Below are 19,264 nucleotides of genomic sequence, written 5' to 3' on the forward strand. Positions count from 1 at the left end.
ATTTTACTTTAGGTACGACCTATGCTTGTATTTTCGTAGCTCATTTTTTTAAAATCATTTATTAAGTCAAAAGATATACAGGGTGCCCGGTAATTAATGGACAACCTTTTATCCACCAAGAGGGCACCTTATACTGGTCCAGAAAATCGACTTTAAGGTTTAGTAAAAGTCGCCTGGTTTTCGAGATTTTCACACTTTTTAAAATTTCAATGGATATTAATGGACAACCTTTTAACCACCAAGAGGGCACCTTATACTGGTCCAGAAAATCGACATTAAGGTTTAGTAAAAGTCGCCTGGTTTTTGAGATTTTCACACATTTTTTAAAATTTTAGGTAGTATTAAAATTTTTAAAAGTGTGAAAATCTCGAAAACCAGGCGACAGGCCTTTTAATCACCAAGAGGGCACCTTATAGATACTGGTACAGAAAATCGACATTATACGACCAGTATAAGGTGCCCTCTTGGTGGTTAAAAGGTTGTCCATTAATTACCCGCACCCGGTATATTTAAGTACCCCTATTTACATACCTACCCCTCACCAACAATTCCTCTATGTTTGACCCAAAAACAATATTAACACTATTTATAAAGTACAGGGGGACTATTTCGACTGGCGGGTTATTTCAACTAATCGATTTTATTTTTTCATAGTTTATTTTCTTTTTAAGATATAAAGTAAAAGGTCAAGACGAAATTGGAAAACGTTAAACGCGCACATTACATTTTGTATTACGTAGGTACATCATTTCATACATACAAAGTGCACAAAGAGGCCAAAGTGTCATTTGAGGTACCTGCGTATTTTCATTCCCTTCCATAAAATAAGATTAATTCAGCCTCCAAAGTGACTAGAATAAGGATTGAACCGTCGAGCGTTCTTGGCGGGCAGGCAGCGCCGTCAAGTCTGGTCGGGCGGCGGCGCCCCGCCGGCCCACCCGCTGCAACCAGATCATTAGACAAGCTCAACCAAGCAGGTTTGCGCGCCTGTCCGTGCCCACGCATCGCATTTCCACAACACTTCGACGCTCGTAACTACCTAACGATTTCACAAGTCAATTTGATGGCTTTACTTGGGTTTTATTTTCATAATGCACAGATGCGCATATATTTTCTAATAATTTCTCAAAACGGCTTAAGCGATAGATGCAATTTATTAATAATAAAATTGAAGCAAGCTCTTTAATATTAATAATATTGATAGCAGGACAAGCGAAAGTTATGGACCAACCCAATATGGACACAAAAGCAAAGCGTGGGGTTCGATAAGAAACTTGATTGATGGCACGAAGAAATTTTGTTTAACAATTTTGTCACAGAATGAAAGAAACATTTTGCCACTACGACCTAGGGGACACCAACCATACCAACCAGAGATAAACATTAACTGTAAAGTAAAACATCAAATAGGTATCTCAAACCAAACGAAAATAATGTATGATTTAAAAAGTCAATTCTTCCAGTCAAGATAGGTACCATGTTAAAATTACTTTACCTACTTACATGTGGATAAAATGAAACATTTCTCATGCGTTTTTCAAATGTCAAGAGAGCCTGTATCAGTTAGGGTCACTTGCACCACCGACAATGCAGGGTTAACCCGACGTTATCCAACATTTAATATGGAATTTGACAGTTGATAGACCACCAACCTTGAGTTAAGCGGATGGTGCAAGTGGCCCTTAGTGTACTGTGGAGAATGACCACAATTGGGCCCACGGTCCCCCCCTCATGAACAGTCAAGTCGTATGCCCAGAGTGGTTTAGTGGGTATTCTCCTCCCGCGCTCCTCACTCGGAGGAGCAGCAGGTTGATGGAGCGAGTCCCACATATCCCCCGTAAGACCTTGGCCCCTTTGAAGGCTGGGGGAATGCGTAAACGCATTCCACTTCGAAAAAAAAAAGTGGCCCTTAGTGTAGGGAAAATTAATTTATTGTAGACCCAGTCATAAGATTCCTAAGAGTGATTTCACTCATGACTTGACGGATCCTTAATGACGTCCATGGATCCACCCGCCTACGTATTATAATAGCTATCCCATACCTATAGTTAAATACCTACTAACGATATTACAAGTAAAGAGTTCCAAGAAATGTACGACTGAGTTTTAGCCATCATCAGTTTGCGCTTCTGTCATTGGATACTTCTTCCACATTTCTATTATTAACTGCAACTTTTTCGCCTAGAGACGAGGAAGTCTCGATCATAGCTACATATCTTAATGAGTCACCGTATCAGCTACCTACTGCTTTAATTAACTTGACTTTGTCAGTGACCTGTAGCTTATTATGGCTAAACTTTTAATCGGTTTTGATAATAGCAAGACACTGACGGACCGAGCGAATTCGTCTTTTCGTACAAACGGAGATCTCATTTTTTCCCCCTGAATATTAACAGTATTGAACATACCTAAATAGGAAAAAAAAACCCTTGTTCCTCGTAGATAACCAAGTTTGATAACTGGTTTTGTATGAGGAAAAATAATTCTTCTTAGCTAACTGGGTTATGAAATAGGATTTTTTTTCTTCGTAGAAAACCATTATTTTTTGCAGTTTTCTACAAAGAATATTTTTTCTTCTTTGCTTACCCGGTTATGAAATGGGATTATTTTTCCTCACAGATAACCATTATTGTATGCGTTTTTTTTACATTTTCCTTCAAAATTCTTTGTTTATTTTTTTAATATAAAAAATAGTTTTGATATGTTCAATTTGACCTCTTTCTAACGATACCCCATTGGACACAGTAGCTTGACATTTACAGTTTGCCCCTCTTTCATTTTGGCCAATTTCTATAATTAATATTAATAAATAAATAAAAATAATACTTTCAATTTGTAGAGGTTAACAATGTTCATAACTATTCCAAATTTCAAATCGATAGCATAAGTATTAGTTCTCGAGATATTTAGGAATGTGACAGACGGACAGAGCGGCACCATAAGGATTCCTTTTGTACCTTTTTGGTACGGAACCCTGAAAAATGAAATCGGGTTTCTTCTTTTAATTTTTTTAAGTAGGTAGGCAATTTAAAAAATCGATAGAAATGAAACGTATCGGCATAGCAATCCAATGAATTATATTTTTTTTCCATAATGAAATAAATAATAAAATAAATAAATAAATATTATAGAACATTCTTACACAGATCGACTGAGTCCCACGGTAAGCTCAAGAAGGCATGTGTTGTGGGTACTCAGACAACGAAAATCGACCGCCTCCTTTTAGTACGGGGAAATTAGCTAAAATTTCGGCATAATTAATGGAAGATTTTTTTTTAATTGAAATATGTACGGTATAGGTCGAAGTTATTTTTCATCAACCCTCCCCACTCCTCCCCCCTCTGCGTCACCCCTCTACCCTCCCTTAAAGTGCCGAAAATGCGGTTTTTCTCGATTTCTGACAAAACTGTTGAAGATACAGAAAAAGCGCGTAGGAACGAAGTAATCCTTAATAAATTACAAATCATTCATTGACACTTTGGTTCTATCACTTATAGTTTTCGCGTGATCCATCACGAAAGTTGGTCCTTTGCTGCAATTTTCTTTAATGAATGTTAAGTTTTCGCCCAAAATGCTTACGAAATCGTCGAAATTTGTTTGATATGACTAAAATATTGTAAACTCATGACTAAAATAAAATTAAGGGGGAAAAATCACTACCATGGGTGGAATTTCCAATATGTCTTGGAATTCCAGTAACTATTTAAGACGTAATATTTTCACGGTAGTAGTCGCTAAGAGTACCATTGATCCATATAGTATATCGCTGACTGGGGATGAGCTTTTGGTAGCTGTTGGTAGAGCCCTGGAGTATAAATCCAAAAGCCGTGAGTTCAAGTTCCACCCATGGTAGTGATTTTTTCCCCCTGAAATTCATTTTCAGTTTATAATATTTTAGTAATATCAAACAGATTTCGTAAGCAATTTGGGAGAAAACTTAACATTCACTAAAGAAAATTGCAGCAAAGGACCAACTTTCGTGATGGATCACGCGAAAACTATAAGTGCTAGAACCAAAGTGTCAATGAATGATTTGTAGTAAATTTATTAAGGATTACTTTGTTCTTACACGCTTTTTCTGTATCTTCAACGGTTTTGTCAGAAATTGAGAAAAACCACATTTTCGGCTATTTAAGGGGGGGAAGAGGGGTGACGCAGTGGGGGAGGATGGGGAGGGATGATGAAAAATAACTTCGGCCTATAATGTACATATCCCAATCAAAAAAAATCTTCCTGCCAAGATTTTCATACATAACTTTCCAGGAGCAACGTACGATTTCCTCTTACCCCTAAGTGACCGGCCACACCAGAGCGTCGCGTGTCTCGGGGCGCGCAACGGGCGTCCGCGCCACGCCGCTTCAGTGTAATTCAAAAAACGCCTCCTCAGTACATTTTGTATAGGAAAGACGTAAGACGCGCCCCAGGTGGCGTGGCGGCGGCGGGGCGCGCGCCGCACAGTGGATCGAAATGAATAAAAAATGGACATTCGCATTTTTTTCCAAAAATCCTATTTTAAAAAATGCTCTTCGGTTGAAAATGATATGAGAAATAAAAAATGTTATATAAAATTTTTCAAAATGAGGCTTATTTTAAGCAGAAAAAAATAAAATGTGTTTTTTTTTGTATGAAACTGAAAAATAGGTATCTTATTGTAAGAAAACCGTAACCGATCCCGCTTTCAAACCTTTACAATGTCATTGTCCTACTTTAGAACAGTAGAAAATAGTAAAAATCTTATCTGAGTAGGTGCCCGTTTTTTTTTGTAGTCCAATCAAAATTCAGTAAATACAACATTTTTCTTAGTGCTTTATTTTTTTATTTATATTAAAAAAACGGTGTATTTATGACAATTTAAAAAAATGCATTTTAAAAATCTTTATTATTCACCACCTTCTTCTGTACTTCAAAACATGGAGATTAGTAAGCACATTCACAATATGCTCATAATCATAAATAATGATGTGTCGTTGAAATATCAACGTTCAAATCGTTTCACTAATTTATAACTTAGATATTCTAACCTTTACAATAATATGTAATTAAGTAATGGGTACATTAGCAACCTCGCTATAATGCAAGTTAAGCATTTATACTAATTGCTCAGATCATATTCATTATCGTTAGTTACTTATCTACCATAAAGGGTTAATCCCAGAGTAAGTGTTTAAGTGGGGATATACCCAGTGTCCACAAGCTATTGATTCCATAATTGAACATTTTGGTATGCTGCCCATCGGAAAGATGTCAGAAGAAGCATCAGAAGCACGAAATAAAGATTTTCGCAATGTGAGGGAGCATCATTCTAGAAAATGTAGCCGAACAAAAACAAACGAAGACATATTGCACAATTTTTTGGTGTCATCTGATCCAAGATTGTCTTTTTTGAGGCCACCGCTAAGTAAAGCGACTAAAAAGACCCTCTCTTCTAAAGCTTTGGAATTATTAATAATAGAAAACATAAGCACTGATGACACTGAAAATATAGAAATGTTTGAAAGTGTAGAAGAAGGTGGTGAATAAAATAGATCTATACAATGTATTTTTTTTATAACTTATATTGTTATTGTTGATTTCAAGTAAATTTTAACTTTTTGTTACTATCATAGTTACTAAAAACATCGCAATAAATGTTTCGATTTCAATGTAATTTTTAACCATTTCCTTGTAAAAACTTGTATTTATCTGTATCAAAATGTCATATATATTTTATTTTTATACTAAATTGTCATGAATATACCGTTTTTTTTATGAAAATAAAAAAATAAAGCACTAAGAAAAATGTTGTATTTACTGACTTTTGATTGGACTACAAAAAAATAACGGGCACCTACTCAGATAAGGTTTTTACTATTTTCTACTGTTCTAAAGTAGGACAATGACACTGTAAAGGTTTGAAAGCGGGATCGGTTACGGTTTTCTTACAATAAGATACCTATTTTTCAGTTTCATACAAAAAAAACACATTTTATTTTTTTCTGCTTAAAATAAGCCTCATTTTGAAAAATTTTATATAACATTTTATATTTCTCATATCATTTTAAGCCGAAGAGCATTTTTTAAAATAGGATTTTTGGAAAAAAATGCGAATGTCCATTTTTTATTCATTTCGATCCACTGTGCGCCGCGCCGCTTGGCGGCGCGCCTTACGTCCTTCCTATACAAAATGTACTGAGGAGACGCTTTTTGAATTACACTCAGGTGGCGTGGCGCGGACGCCCTTTGCGCGCCCCGAGACACGCGACGCATAAGTGGGAACGCTGCCTAATGCAATGCAACATGGCACGGGCATCACCTACGAAAAAAGCATAAGATTGCTCATTATTGTACCCTTCATACGTCGTTTGGCAAATAAGACGCTTGTCATTGCATGTTGCAATTAAGGATTTTTAAATGAAATCCAGAGTGTGTGTGTGGATTGAGTAAGCACCTTCCGAAAATAAAAAAAAAATATGCTGATCATTTAGTAAAAGTTCTAAAACAATTGTAAAACGAATCTCTGAATTTGTAAAAAGATAAATCAAAAGTTACAGCCATTAACATGTGCTCACTCAGTTCTCACAAACTACCAACGAAAACAGTGAATATATTCATTTAACATATAATATTTATATACTAACATTTAGTAAAAAATAGGCCAACCTACCTCTATAAATATTAGATCACCTAGTGACGTATTAAATTTTTTACAAATAGTTTCTTATGCTCACTCAATCCACACACTTTTGAAAAGCCGAATTTTGATGAAAAACATAAGATTTAGACCGCTATTATATGTGTATAGTTTAGTAAAAGTGAAATGGGAATTTGTAAAATACAAAACGAACCACTAACGTGTCAGGTTTTTTATAATAAATTTTTGTAAGTGCTCACTCAGTCCACACGTTTTGAGAAAGTTAAAAATGTAAATATCTTACGATTTGTAGCACCTAAGACACTCGAAAGTACTTCAACATTTAGTAAAAATTTTTACTAAATATCCACCATCTAATATTTTATATTCGTTGTCTGGTTTTAAAGATATTCAGACATAACTTTTCTCATACAAATGTATCAAGTAGGGTGACTACACTATGTCGGCTCCTGATTTTCCCCACCTTCCCATTGTCATATTGAGATTGGGGAGTTTCGTTCGTTCAATTTTGATAATATTAAACTAATACCATATTAATTATCCATCTGCAAACTGTTTTTAGGTTATGTTCTTGGCCTAGTGATGATGTGTATTGTGTAATTTTTATCGACGTCACGATAATAACCATATCGACATTCATGCATTAAAAAGGACATGAATGATAATTGGTAAGAAACAAAGAATATAATACTTCACTAGTAAGAAACCAGAACCTGGTAATCTAATCGCGCTAACAGATGAGCGTACCGGATTTGTAAGTGGGAGCGAGAAATAGTTATTCTTTTCTCGCTCCCACTTACAAATCCGGTGAACTATTATCAAAATTGAACGAAACTCCCCAATCTCAATATGACAATGGGAAGGTGGGGAAAATCAGGAGCCGACATAGTGTGGTCACCCTACGTGATACATTTGTATGAGAAAAGTTATGTCTGAATATCTTTAAAACCAGACAACGAATATAAAATATTAGATGGTGGATATTTAGTAAAAATTTTTACTAAATGTTGAAGTACTTTCGAGTGTCTTAGGTGCTACAAATCGTAAGATATTTACATTTTTAACTTTCTCAAAACGTGTGGACTGAGTGAGCACTTACAAAAATTTATTATAAAAAAACCTGACACGTTAGTGGTTTGTTTTGTATTTTACAAATTCCCATTTCACTTTTACTAAACTATACACATATAATAGCGGTCTAAATCTTATGTTTTTCATCAAAATTCGGCTTTTCAAAAGTGTGTGGATTGAGTGAGCATAAGAAACTATTTGTAAAAAATTTAATACGTCACTAGGTGATCTAATATTTATAGAGGTAGGTTGGCCTATTTTTTACTAAATGTTAGTATATAAATATTATATGTTAAATGAATATATTCACTGTTTTCGTTGGTAGTTTGTGAGAACTGAGTGAGCACATGTTAATGGCTGTATCTTTTGATTTATCTTTTTACAAATTCAGAGATTCGTTTTACAATTGTTTTAGAACTTTTACTAAATGATCAGCATATTTTTTTTTATTTTCGGAAGGTGCTCACTCAATCCACACACACACAATCCAGAGAGTAGAGAAGGATTCGAGTTAATGGTCCAAGGTGAAATTATTCTTTTCACCACACCAACTGGTAAAAGCTCTCCTAAATCCTTTAAAGACAGGCGACAAAATTGAATTTTATCAACAAGAGTGCAAAGTAATTCCATACCTTCCTAGAAATTTTAAGTTGATATCCTACCTAAACTGGCTGATATAATTTAGGTAGGTACTTACGTTCTATTTTGAATCATGAATGTTAATTAAATTGACGGATTTGATTGAGTTTTTATGTTATTCAGTTTTAGTATGTTTCTTGTGTTGGTGTGGTTTTGTTCAATTTCACTTCTGGAACCACTACGCTCGTGGTTCAATATTCGTGCCGTTTTTAAACAAGTTTGCCCCCTTGTAGGTAAAACAAATAACTAATCCTATTTGCTTATTTATTATTAACTAACTTTTTCCCGCAGCTTCGCTCGCGTTATAAAGAGACAATAAACAGCCTAGGATGTCACTCTAGAAAACTTTATATCATAAAAGACCTTTCCATTGATACCCCACCTTCGAAAAAAAAAAACTATCTGGGGGCCCCACCCCCAATTCACTATTTAGTGTCATAATTTTGTAAAAACCACATCAATTCGTCGCTTCGTTTTGCCGTGAAAGACGGACAAACAAACAGACACACACACTTTCCCATTTATAATATTAGTATGTCTTTCCCATCACGGAACAATGGTGTTCCGGACCTTTGGGAGGCGTGCGCGGGGCCGAAGCCAACGCGTAGAAGCCCTTTCGACACTTTAATGTAATGTAAGGGGTACACCGAGCGGATGTTGCCCTTGCCCACACACGCAGAGGCAACACCCGCCAGGGTGTAAGGACTATTTGAGAGTTAATGGAATCTAAAATGAACTGGTCTATTTTGATGAAAGTGATGGACTAAATACTGGGCTATGGATAAAAAATTTTTCGGACGCCTGCCAATAAAACGGTATTCAATTTTATTTCCGGCAGACGGTGACTCGTCCCCACAAGATGGCCCCCCACAAAAAGCGACATCCAAGATGGCTCAAGGGCAACACCGGTGTGAGAACTCAAGGGTGTCGAGAGGTGTACACCGCTTTCTGCCCAGTGGCTGTTAAGCCACTGTACCAACTCGTGTCTTATGCAAATTTTCACTTCCACCCCTGGGGCATGTAGCCCTAACGACTCCACTCTGGACGGCCAGCCAAGGCAAGCCAGAGGTAGAGAGTACTGTCCCACCCACCCGCCTTACGGGTAACAGAACTCCCCAGGAGCACTCGGGTACGTGGGGTCGCTGTTCCCCAACAGCTCGCCACAAGCTGCCCTGCGTTGACTGATTGCACTGGTAAAACCAATGGGCGATGGGGTCGTCACATCCCTATGGATTATTATGCATATTATTACATATGTTTCTATCCATAGATAATACTATATCTATTGTAATTACGGTGCGATAAAATAATAATATTATATTTTCATTAGGAATATTAGGATTACACAGGAATTTTATGGCGTGGACTGTGCAGTGTTTCCCTTCCAACGGTATAAGAGTGTCGTATATTGATGCCAACTTAGATAGTTTTTACTTTAGTTACAAAAAAAACATTTTTAATTAATTTTTAATGAACTACAACGTCTACAACAAATCGGTCAGTGTAAAATCGGCTTACGAAGCTATTAAAGGACTTCGGACGTCTGGTCAGCATTATCTACCTAGGGGTTACGGGGCACATGTAATGTCGTGTAGGTAAATAATAAATATAAATTAATATCTCATTATAATTATCAAGACAGTGTCGGTGATCCGTGGTACGGCGCTTGAAACCGGCAATTACGTTACAGGACACATTTCTTGTACACTTGTTCTTTAGTACAAAGTTACTTAATAACAATTTTTTCTACTTAATATGATCACTAGCTTTTTTCCGCAGCTTCGCCCGCGTACGTGTTTTCCCATACAAACTTTGGACCCCCATTTCACCCCCTTAGGAGGTGAATTTTGAAAAACCCTTTAGAGCTCCTTTACACCTTATAAGGAACCTACGAGCCAAATTTGGGATCCCTAGGGCCAGCGGTTTCGGTTGTGCGTTGATATGTCAGTCAGTCAGTCACAGTTTCTTTTTTTTTACATATAGGTATGCCGCACAAATTTGGACTTATTTAAATAATATTTATTGTCTAAATAAATGTTAATAACGTTGATGTGTGTAATGTTATTTTGGAATTATATTGACCGGGATCTAGACAGTGATTACGGATAGGTACCTTTTTGATTTTTGTCGAGCTCGCGATATTTCGACGCTGTTACATGCATCATGAAATTCATGAATCATGAATACCTATAGGTACCTACTCGTACATACTAAAATTTTCAGTGTGAACGGGGCGGGTCAGCCTGGGACAGTTAGCACTAAAACATACAAGATATTTCAATACAGTGTGTATGCCTTCTACGGCCGATAAATTAACCCAGACCCAGACATAGAATTCACCAGTATTATCAAGAATAATTTAATGTAGGATTTAAAGTCTTCATACTAAGAATCGTATTCCGATTTTTTAGTGCCACCTATTAAATAATGCCTACAAATTATTTTTTTCAAAATGTGTACATTCACGTAATATTATGATATTAAAATAAAGAAGCATATCATTTTTTCTTGTAAAAAATACTAAAAACACGCAAAAATATTTGAGGAAAATATGATTTTGGCTACTTCCAGGCTACGAAACAGCGCCATCTAGTTTTAAGCCTAAAAGTCCCATACATTTCAGGGGTACGCTTTTTTGTATGGGCTTTGTCTGTCCCGTATTATATCGTCCTTGGTATTATCATTAAAATTAAGAGGTGTTTTTAAGTTATCCTTAATTTTAACCACAATAAATTTTTGAAATTATTATCAGCAGTAATGTAGGTTACTGTACACATGGTTGCGATGACAGTTAATGACATTACATACACGGTATGAGCGTTTAAGGGGCTGACAACACCCAATTGCATAAAATTGATGTAACTTGCGCAGTTTTTTAAGACAGACTATTATATTAGTCTTAGTAAGGCAAGTAAATTATATGTTATTCTTCATTATATTTCAACGAACATAGCCGTACTCGATACACGATTTAATGAAATCGGCTCGATAGAAAAAAATTGCAATGATTGGTCTCGAGTTCGTCATTAAACGGTTCTGTGTCGTTCAATTATTCACTTAGTTGTCTTTAATTAATACTACATTAACAAAAATAGGTATACATATATAAAACACTAACGAAACATTTTGCACAAATAATGCATCTTTCTATTTTATTTTAATATTTTTCCGCACTTTTCATACCTAACCGCCCTCTTTTAGTGACATCGCGCTCTCACTTACTCCCATACGATTAGACAGTGTAAGCTAGCGTGAAGGCCATTGGGTGCTGTCAGCGTCTTAAGGCACGCCACATTGCATACAAATCTTTTTTAACCGACTTCAAAAAAGGAGGAGGTTCTCAATTCGACTGATTTTTTTTTTTTTTTTTTGTATGTATGTTACTCGATATCTCCGAGAATCGTAGACCGATTTTCAAAATTTTTTTTTTGATCGAACGGGTATAACCCCGAGATGGTCCCATTGGCACCAAGTCGTGGTCTGATGATGGGATCTTGGAGAAATCTAGGGAACTCTTCAAATGTTATAGGCACATGTAATGTTTTTTGTGTATTTTTCAAAGGTGCACCAGTATTTGCGCCTGATGGTAATAATTTTGTGTGGCAGAGCTGATGATGGAAGGTCAACTCCTCAATGGTTAGGAGTTAAAGGACAATTCTTTCACTACTGTACATATATTCGGACTGATACATATAATATCACTAGGAACCACTAAAAATCAACAAATAAATTAACTTTTTAACAAAAAATAAAACCGCCTTCAAAAAAAAAAGCGTGTTACAAAACACGGAGAAACTAAAAAGCCAAAAATAATAAACCTTCGAATTCAGATTTCTTATCGGATTGCAATAATCTAAACATCCAAATTATAAACAAATCAATTATTTTTGGAGTCGGGACCAGCCTGCGTATGGTTGGGTAGGGCAAACAGGAAATAGCAAGGCGACGAACAGGTCTGGTACCGACTACAAAAATAATTGATTTGTTTATAATTTGGATGTTTAGATTATTGCAATCCGATAAGAAATCTGAATTCGAAGGTTTATTATTTTTGGCTTTTTAGTTTCTCCGTGTTTTGTAACACGCTTTTTTTTTTGAAGGCGGTTTTATAACATAATGAATTTTTAAGACCATCTGTGGCGTGCCTAAAGGTCATTCATCTAACGCAAGTGTTTTTTACATTACATTGCAGGCCGAATTATTTTGTATGGACTATGGACAATATTTTTAGGTACATTTCTTATGACCCATATTAACCGCCGTTAGGAGATTTGCCCGTATTCCATTTACACACTGTATATCTTACGTTGAACACTGTAAACGCGCAAAAGAAGGCAAGACACAATCAAAAATGTTACACAACACTGATTTCCAAATGAAGTCTGACGATTTCATTAAAAATTAAACTAGCAATAAAATAATTTTAATTAAGCGATATGATAACCTTCCTATACTCTTACATTTCTATGTAGCAGCCATGTTGCATCCTCGGTTATTGCATTGTACAGTTTTTATATGTTTATTTGGTAAATCGTTTTGTTTATTAAAATGTTTATGAAGCCCGTATTTTGAGCTGACTGCTCTTTCAATTAGGGCTAAAATAGCTATTTAAAAAGCTTAATCTGGTCCAGAAAAAGAATTATTTACAACTTCATTTGATTCGTTCCCTAGTTCGATAGATGGCAGCACCATCATAACTATCGTAAGCCTGTAAAGGATTCGTATAATAGGTACAGTCACGGACTTTAATTGTGGATCCATTTCTAGCTCATTTTATACTGGATACGACATAGCTTAACTATGAAATAACAAAGTTATAATGGCCTCTAAATGGCTCAACAATTAAAGTCCGTGAGTGTACAAGCACACATTGTTCGCCTTTAGAGTTGGTAAAAGGCGCCTAGCCTTCAGGGATAACATAACATACACCGGTACCGCGGCTGCCGAGGTGGTGTAGAGCAGTTGAGCACGATAGGCGCGTAAGCAGAAGATGCGGGTTCGATTCTCGGCTCCGCCACCAGTGTCCCTTTTCTTTCTACAACTTATCTAACTAACATGTTTCAGGTTATTATAATGTCCTTAGTGAACTGCCATACAGAAAACATCCGGCGCCGGACGGACACAGGTCTGTAGATATTATCAAGTAGAACTAAAAAAATATGTGACTGTCTTTTGCTCATTTCTAACGTCGATAGCTCATCGATCGCTTACTTGCTTTTGGTGGGACCAGTGCCTATGAATAGAGTTGTCTAAAACTAATTTTAATATTGGTATGTGTATGTCATACTTGTTCCTTGACTTATTATTTCACCTACATCACGATGATTTTGCAGGTGCGGCATCTGTCCTACGTACTACCGGAAAATCTGCGCTTTCGACTTCACAACTAACCTCACGTACATATTCGACAACCACTGCGTAATGGATCTGTACAACTGTATCCATGCTACTGGTTGGTAACAAGTCTGACACGAACACCAAAGTTCGCAATTTTCGAGCATACTTCTCTCTCTGAATAGGCGAGACCCCTCTATCGCAAAATGTTACACAACGCGCAAAATGTAACAACAGGCAAAAGTGCTAAATATGCAAAATGTGCAGAAGATAAAACGTACAAAAGCACATTGTACAATCGCATAATGTAAATCTGAACATGCGCACTACTAGCAAAACATACAATACGCAAAACGTGCATTCCTTTCCATTTTAGCATTTTCGCTACCGTATCCTCTTAATTGCCGCCTTGGACAGAGTCTGGTCATAACTGGCGGGAGACTTCAGGAGATATAGGTCATATAGGATACAGGCATAGTAATAGGGGGTCTATTACTATGGTCATACTGGCCCTATAATCATAAAGTACCCCTGTCCAGGGCCTCTAATGGGTGAAAGACGGCCCTGGATATAGGCTTATCTCGCATTAGGCTGGTGTTACTAATATCACCTCTGTGTTGGCACTATTTTTAGTAGCCGCATGCCCGTCCTTTTCTTTTCGAAGTAGGTATAAGTAAGGATCGGCTCACACCGGAATGGCAGCGGCGAACAGTGGGTGGCAGCGGCCACTCGCGGCGCCGCGCGACCTGTTTGAGTTAGTCAAGTCAAAGACCAGTATCGTCTTTTTAAATATGTCGGCCGCTGCCATTCCGGTGTGAGCCGACCCTAAATGTTTGCCTATTTGGGCTATTTGTGTAGATTTCGAGCAAACCACCTACGGGGAGTGCCTGTTCTTCGGCAACTTCGCGTACGTGCACGGGCTCAAGTACGAGGACAACGATTACGACGAGGACCACGTGGTGGTCATCGGAGCGCACAAAAACCCGGACTTCGCTTAATAAATCATTTATTCAATACGTATCACTTTATCCATTCATGATCATTATTGACGACTACTGTGCAATATATACGAGTCGTAACAAAAATATTGGGAATTTGTTTAAGGCCTGATTTAGACGGCGCGCGAACTCGCATGCGATTTTATTTACATTGCGGGCTGTTGAGGTTACATACAATTCAGCACAGTCATCAAATACCGCAATGTATATTAGCTCGCATATAAGTTCTCGTACCGTCTAAATGGGGCCTTAGGCTGGTTTTAATGTCACGCGGACCGATCCGATCGCACCAAATGTATGAAGTACAGGGAGCGTTACATTACAGGGAGCGTTCATACAAATTGGTCGTGAGGATCGCTCCGCACGCGGTCGGTCCGCATGACACAAACCAGGCTAAGCGTTTGGTACCTAAAACGTTCTGGCTACACAACATACCAATCCTTGACGACCGACGCAATAGGGAATATTACCTAGGCCGCAGTGGCGGGGCGTGAAAATTTTCGTTGGTAAAGCCGGAGGGGTTTTCGGGATCTGTTTTGTATGGACTTCTACAGATACTGGAGAATTTTAGGGAACCCCTAGGGAATCGAGTTGTATCGACGCCCCGCCACTGGTAGGCCGTCAAACCATGTTCGTCTTGCCCCTTTGTCCAACTTGTAAATTCGCACGTAAGTGTGACAGGGAAGCAACACGTCGTAAACAAACTGCTTTGATATGTCAATATTATAATCAAAACTTGTCGAAAGACTGTTCAATGCATAGTATGCATAAGTTTCTCTATCGTTTGGATTGTGATAGTACTGTAATAATATTGCCGTAATATTCCCTATTGTCACTGACACAACAATATTGAAGAGTGATAGAGAAAGATAATTACGATACGTTGGATACGAAAAAAGTTGTCAATAATTTAGGATCCCATTATTTTTGTTACATTTTGTAGGTAAATTAAATTTGTGCATTATTAAAGCGCAAAAAGATCTATACAAAGTCAATATCTCTGTGTGCACCCAATATCCAAATGAAAGATAACTATTGATTATGAATGTCTACCATTGGCGGCTGGTGAACATTTTTGCTAAACAACACTGAGCAAAAATAAACCTACCTTAACATTAGGTACTTTACTAGTATAGGTAATCAATTTTAGACAAGCCGGTGGGAATCGGCTTGTATGGACCAGCCGCTGCTGGTGCTGGTGTCTACAGAAGAGACGTGGTTATGGTCCATAACTCCATAGTAATATAATTCAGAAATTGTCGTCTAAATACATGCATTAGTTGTACGCTAATGCTTGGACTATTATCAATATTTCACATAAAATCATTCAATTTTAATTATTCCTACTCGTAACTACAGATGTAGATAATTAATATGTCTTCTTATGAGTAATGAATAACTTGCATAATTATTGTATACCTGTTGTAATATAAGTGCATAACCTTAATGCTACTGTATAACTATGATTAGGTATCATGTGTTTAATGTATACTTATATCCTTTTTCTTAGCAATATATTAATACATACTATTATATATGTAGACTTTATGAGTAGGTAAGTACAGATGTAGTGCAAAATATTTTTTCATCGTATTTTCACGGAAACGCACTATGGTCTCATGCTATTTGAGCAGTCACAGTACGACCAGTACTAATCAACACGACAAATACGAACATTTCCGACAAAATATGATGGTAAAGTATTATGCACTACATCAATCAGTACATACCATAAAATATCATAGGTAATGTTCTAATGTTGATACACTTTTACATTGCCTGACAATGCAAATGAAAATGGAACTCACAGTTAAAATGAATTTGTCAAGAAAAGGGATATAGTATTTTATATATGGCATTGGCTGTATAATGTCATATTTAAGAACCCCTTGAACACCACTGAACTACTAACCTTCAATTGTTATTATTTACACAATCGCAAAAAGTAATACATCAAATGCTTAGCCAATTATTGGCAACGTGCGTGGCAGAATGGAGCTAATTGTCACAAATGCACGTCATCTTATGGGCATGTCCAACATTAATATTCTAGTGGCGGCCGTTAGAATTAATACATCATACTAACTAACATGGAAAAGCCCACAAAATGAGAGCAGTGCCCGTCGTGCACGTAGTCAACAGGCGAACACAGCTCACAACTGTATAAACTGTCTGGTGTCTGCGTGCATAGTATACCGGGACAAGGTGTTCGAGGGTTTAAAAATGAAAGGTGTAAGACTACTTGTAGACATGAAAGGATACGAACGAAGTGAAACAGACGCAATCGCATCAAGAGTAGCCTCCAGCGGGCTTGGCTGAGGCGGCGTCGACCGGCGGCGGGGGCGGTCGGCGCGGCCTAAGCCAGGAACATGGGCTATGTCATGTGCCCGAGCCGCTTGTAGTCGATCTTGTCGAGCTGCACGAGAGGTCGCAGCTGGTCGGCGAACGCGCGCATATCCTCGGCGATCGCGTCCTGCCCTTGAGGGGCTAGCACCTGACAATAATAATGCAGTATTAATCAATCGACTCATATGCGAAGATCCGCTATACCTTCATGGTTGATTATGTTGTGGTGAGCGTAGCTTGCAACACAAATGTTGTGATAAAAGTATATGTACATTGACAGATCAACAATAGCAGCATAAAAGTCTCGTATAAACCCAACCATCAGGATTTGGGACTCTAGTCACAGAATAAATACGTACAGAAGACTCAATGGCATAACCAAACCCGTCCGCCCTGCGTGCTGGCGCGCGGCAATGGCTGCTAATCAAGAAATTTGGTAACTACTGCATTTACTTGTAGAAGGTAGTGTTAAGAAAAGGTTTCCCAAGTGGGCAGAATAATTTTATTGACATAAAGTGAGCATATTCAGATTTGTAGCAAATTGATTAAAAATTTTGGTTATAATAGTTACATAGTATTATGCTATACAAGAAATATTGTCTACCTGATAAACTAATAATTATATAACAATACACTTACCGAGAGCTCAACTAGATAGCTCTGTGAAATAGGCTCAGGAGGCATAGAGTTCTGTGGTATCTTGAATACTTTTGCAACTGTTATCTTCATCCTTCCTTTCCGAAACATGTACCCTGTAAATGCAAATATAATCTATTCACTAATTTGTTTTACATACAAGGTGGCTCTGTCATATTGATTTTGCATTTGTTCAAAAGGAATAAATAAGGGCAACAGAGTCAACACCAAGTCAACTTACAGCTTGTGTACATTAAAATACATCAGCCCAGGTTATAAAAATTGCTGCGGAGATGACCCACCTTTAACACTATATTCAAACTCGATCCGGCAACCAAGCTCACTAAGGAACTCGAGCAGCATGCCATTGCAGGCAATGTCAAGGCTGGAACGCACCACGGTGGGCCGGTTCTTGTCGCCTAGGTCCGGCTGGCCAATGTAGCGAAGCTGGTATGGCATGTCGCGCGCGTCCAGCGCCTTGCGCACGCGTAGCATTAGAGGGGCTGTCTGGAAATTATGGATTGGAATTTCAATTTTAAGCAATAAGCACTGATACAAATACTTGAATGAACATTTTGGTATTCTAAAGGCATGAAATGGGCTAACAAAACTTACCACAGAAATTGATTCTGTAGTCCCACATAGTGTGGTCACTCAAACAGAACAGGATTGACATGGCAATAATTCAAAAAGACTTTCTTAAACTTTGACAAAATAGACTAACTGTTTATTTAGAACAAGTTTGAAATTGTACCTACTTAGTAGTACCGCAATATTTATAGAATTTTCTAAAAATGTTCTGTTGTCTCTGTTTCAGTCAAACTTCTGCATATTGCTTAGTAAATGAACTGAAATAAAAATGACACTACAAGAAAGGGAAACTGTACAAATCTGTTATTTTAGCAAGGCTAGTAAAAACAGCACCTGTTGATTAGGATCTCGAAGACTGAAGCATACTTCTTGGTCGTCAAATGTCTCTGGGCCGGCGTCCACATTATCACACAGCCCACGCAGCCTATGCAACAAAACCTCCACAGCAGAGTCCAGTACTGAACCCTGTCACATACACAAAACCTTTAGAGAAATACTATTTTTGGAACTAATAATAGCTGCTTAGCGTTAGTCTGAATCAATGGAGGAGCATTATAGGCAATTAATCTACAAAATTAGATCATAGTACAAAACTAGAACAGTGTAAATAACATGAATATAATAGTTTACCTGTAATAAGTACTCTTGGTTAGGGATGATATTAGCTTTCAAAGCTTGGGTAAGGCTGTCCGTAGCGGTGATGGGCGCTGCGTTTGCAGCAGACATTGTTATTAATCTGGTGATTTAATTATTTAACTCAGAACAACAAATTTTAAACATCCTATTTAGACGCTATGCTAGTCGTGCAGCCTGCAACTTTGCAGTTTGCTTGCCTGTGATCTGTCAGTGTCAAAATAATCGTGGTATTTTTTTTCTTGTAATCGGTTTATAATCTATGGTACAATAAATACAACTTCGTTATTTTAGAGTAATTTCAACGTAAAATCCAGTTAGCCAACATCAGAAATGTACATTTCTTATAAGTTTAAAACGAAGTCCCATTTTTTATTTCGCATGT

The 19,264-nt window shown here is 37.4% G+C and overlaps 2 protein-coding genes across 2 annotated transcripts; one reads left to right on the forward strand and one right to left on the reverse strand.

The window, feature by feature from the left end:
• The first annotated feature begins 12,808 nt into the window (after positions 1-12,808).
• LOC125241315 lies at positions 12,809-14,691 on the forward strand. The gene is made up of 4 exons (XM_048149728.1): positions 12,809-12,867; positions 13,406-13,466; positions 13,675-13,793; positions 14,534-14,691. The coding sequence occupies exons 1-4, from the start codon at positions 12,819-12,821 to the stop codon at positions 14,671-14,673; spliced, it is 369 nt and encodes a 122-aa protein (XP_048005685.1). The 5' UTR covers positions 12,809-12,818; the 3' UTR covers positions 14,674-14,691.
• A 1,884-nt stretch (positions 14,692-16,575) lies between these two features.
• LOC125241314 (mediator of RNA polymerase II transcription subunit 18) lies at positions 16,576-19,199 on the reverse strand. Its single transcript, XM_048149727.1, has 5 exons — positions 18,877-19,199; positions 18,580-18,711; positions 17,958-18,162; positions 17,659-17,771; positions 16,576-17,167 (listed from the first exon to the last, which is right to left on the reverse strand). Exons 1-5 carry the CDS (start codon positions 18,970-18,972, stop codon positions 17,048-17,050), a joined length of 666 nt encoding a protein of 221 aa, XP_048005684.1. The 5' UTR covers positions 18,973-19,199; the 3' UTR covers positions 16,576-17,047.
• Between the last annotated feature and the right edge of the window lie 65 nt (positions 19,200-19,264).

This window comes from Leguminivora glycinivorella, chromosome Z (assembly GCF_023078275.1).
Source record: "Leguminivora glycinivorella isolate SPB_JAAS2020 chromosome Z, LegGlyc_1.1, whole genome shotgun sequence".
Classification (NCBI taxonomy): domain Eukaryota; kingdom Metazoa; phylum Arthropoda; class Insecta; order Lepidoptera; family Tortricidae; genus Leguminivora; species Leguminivora glycinivorella.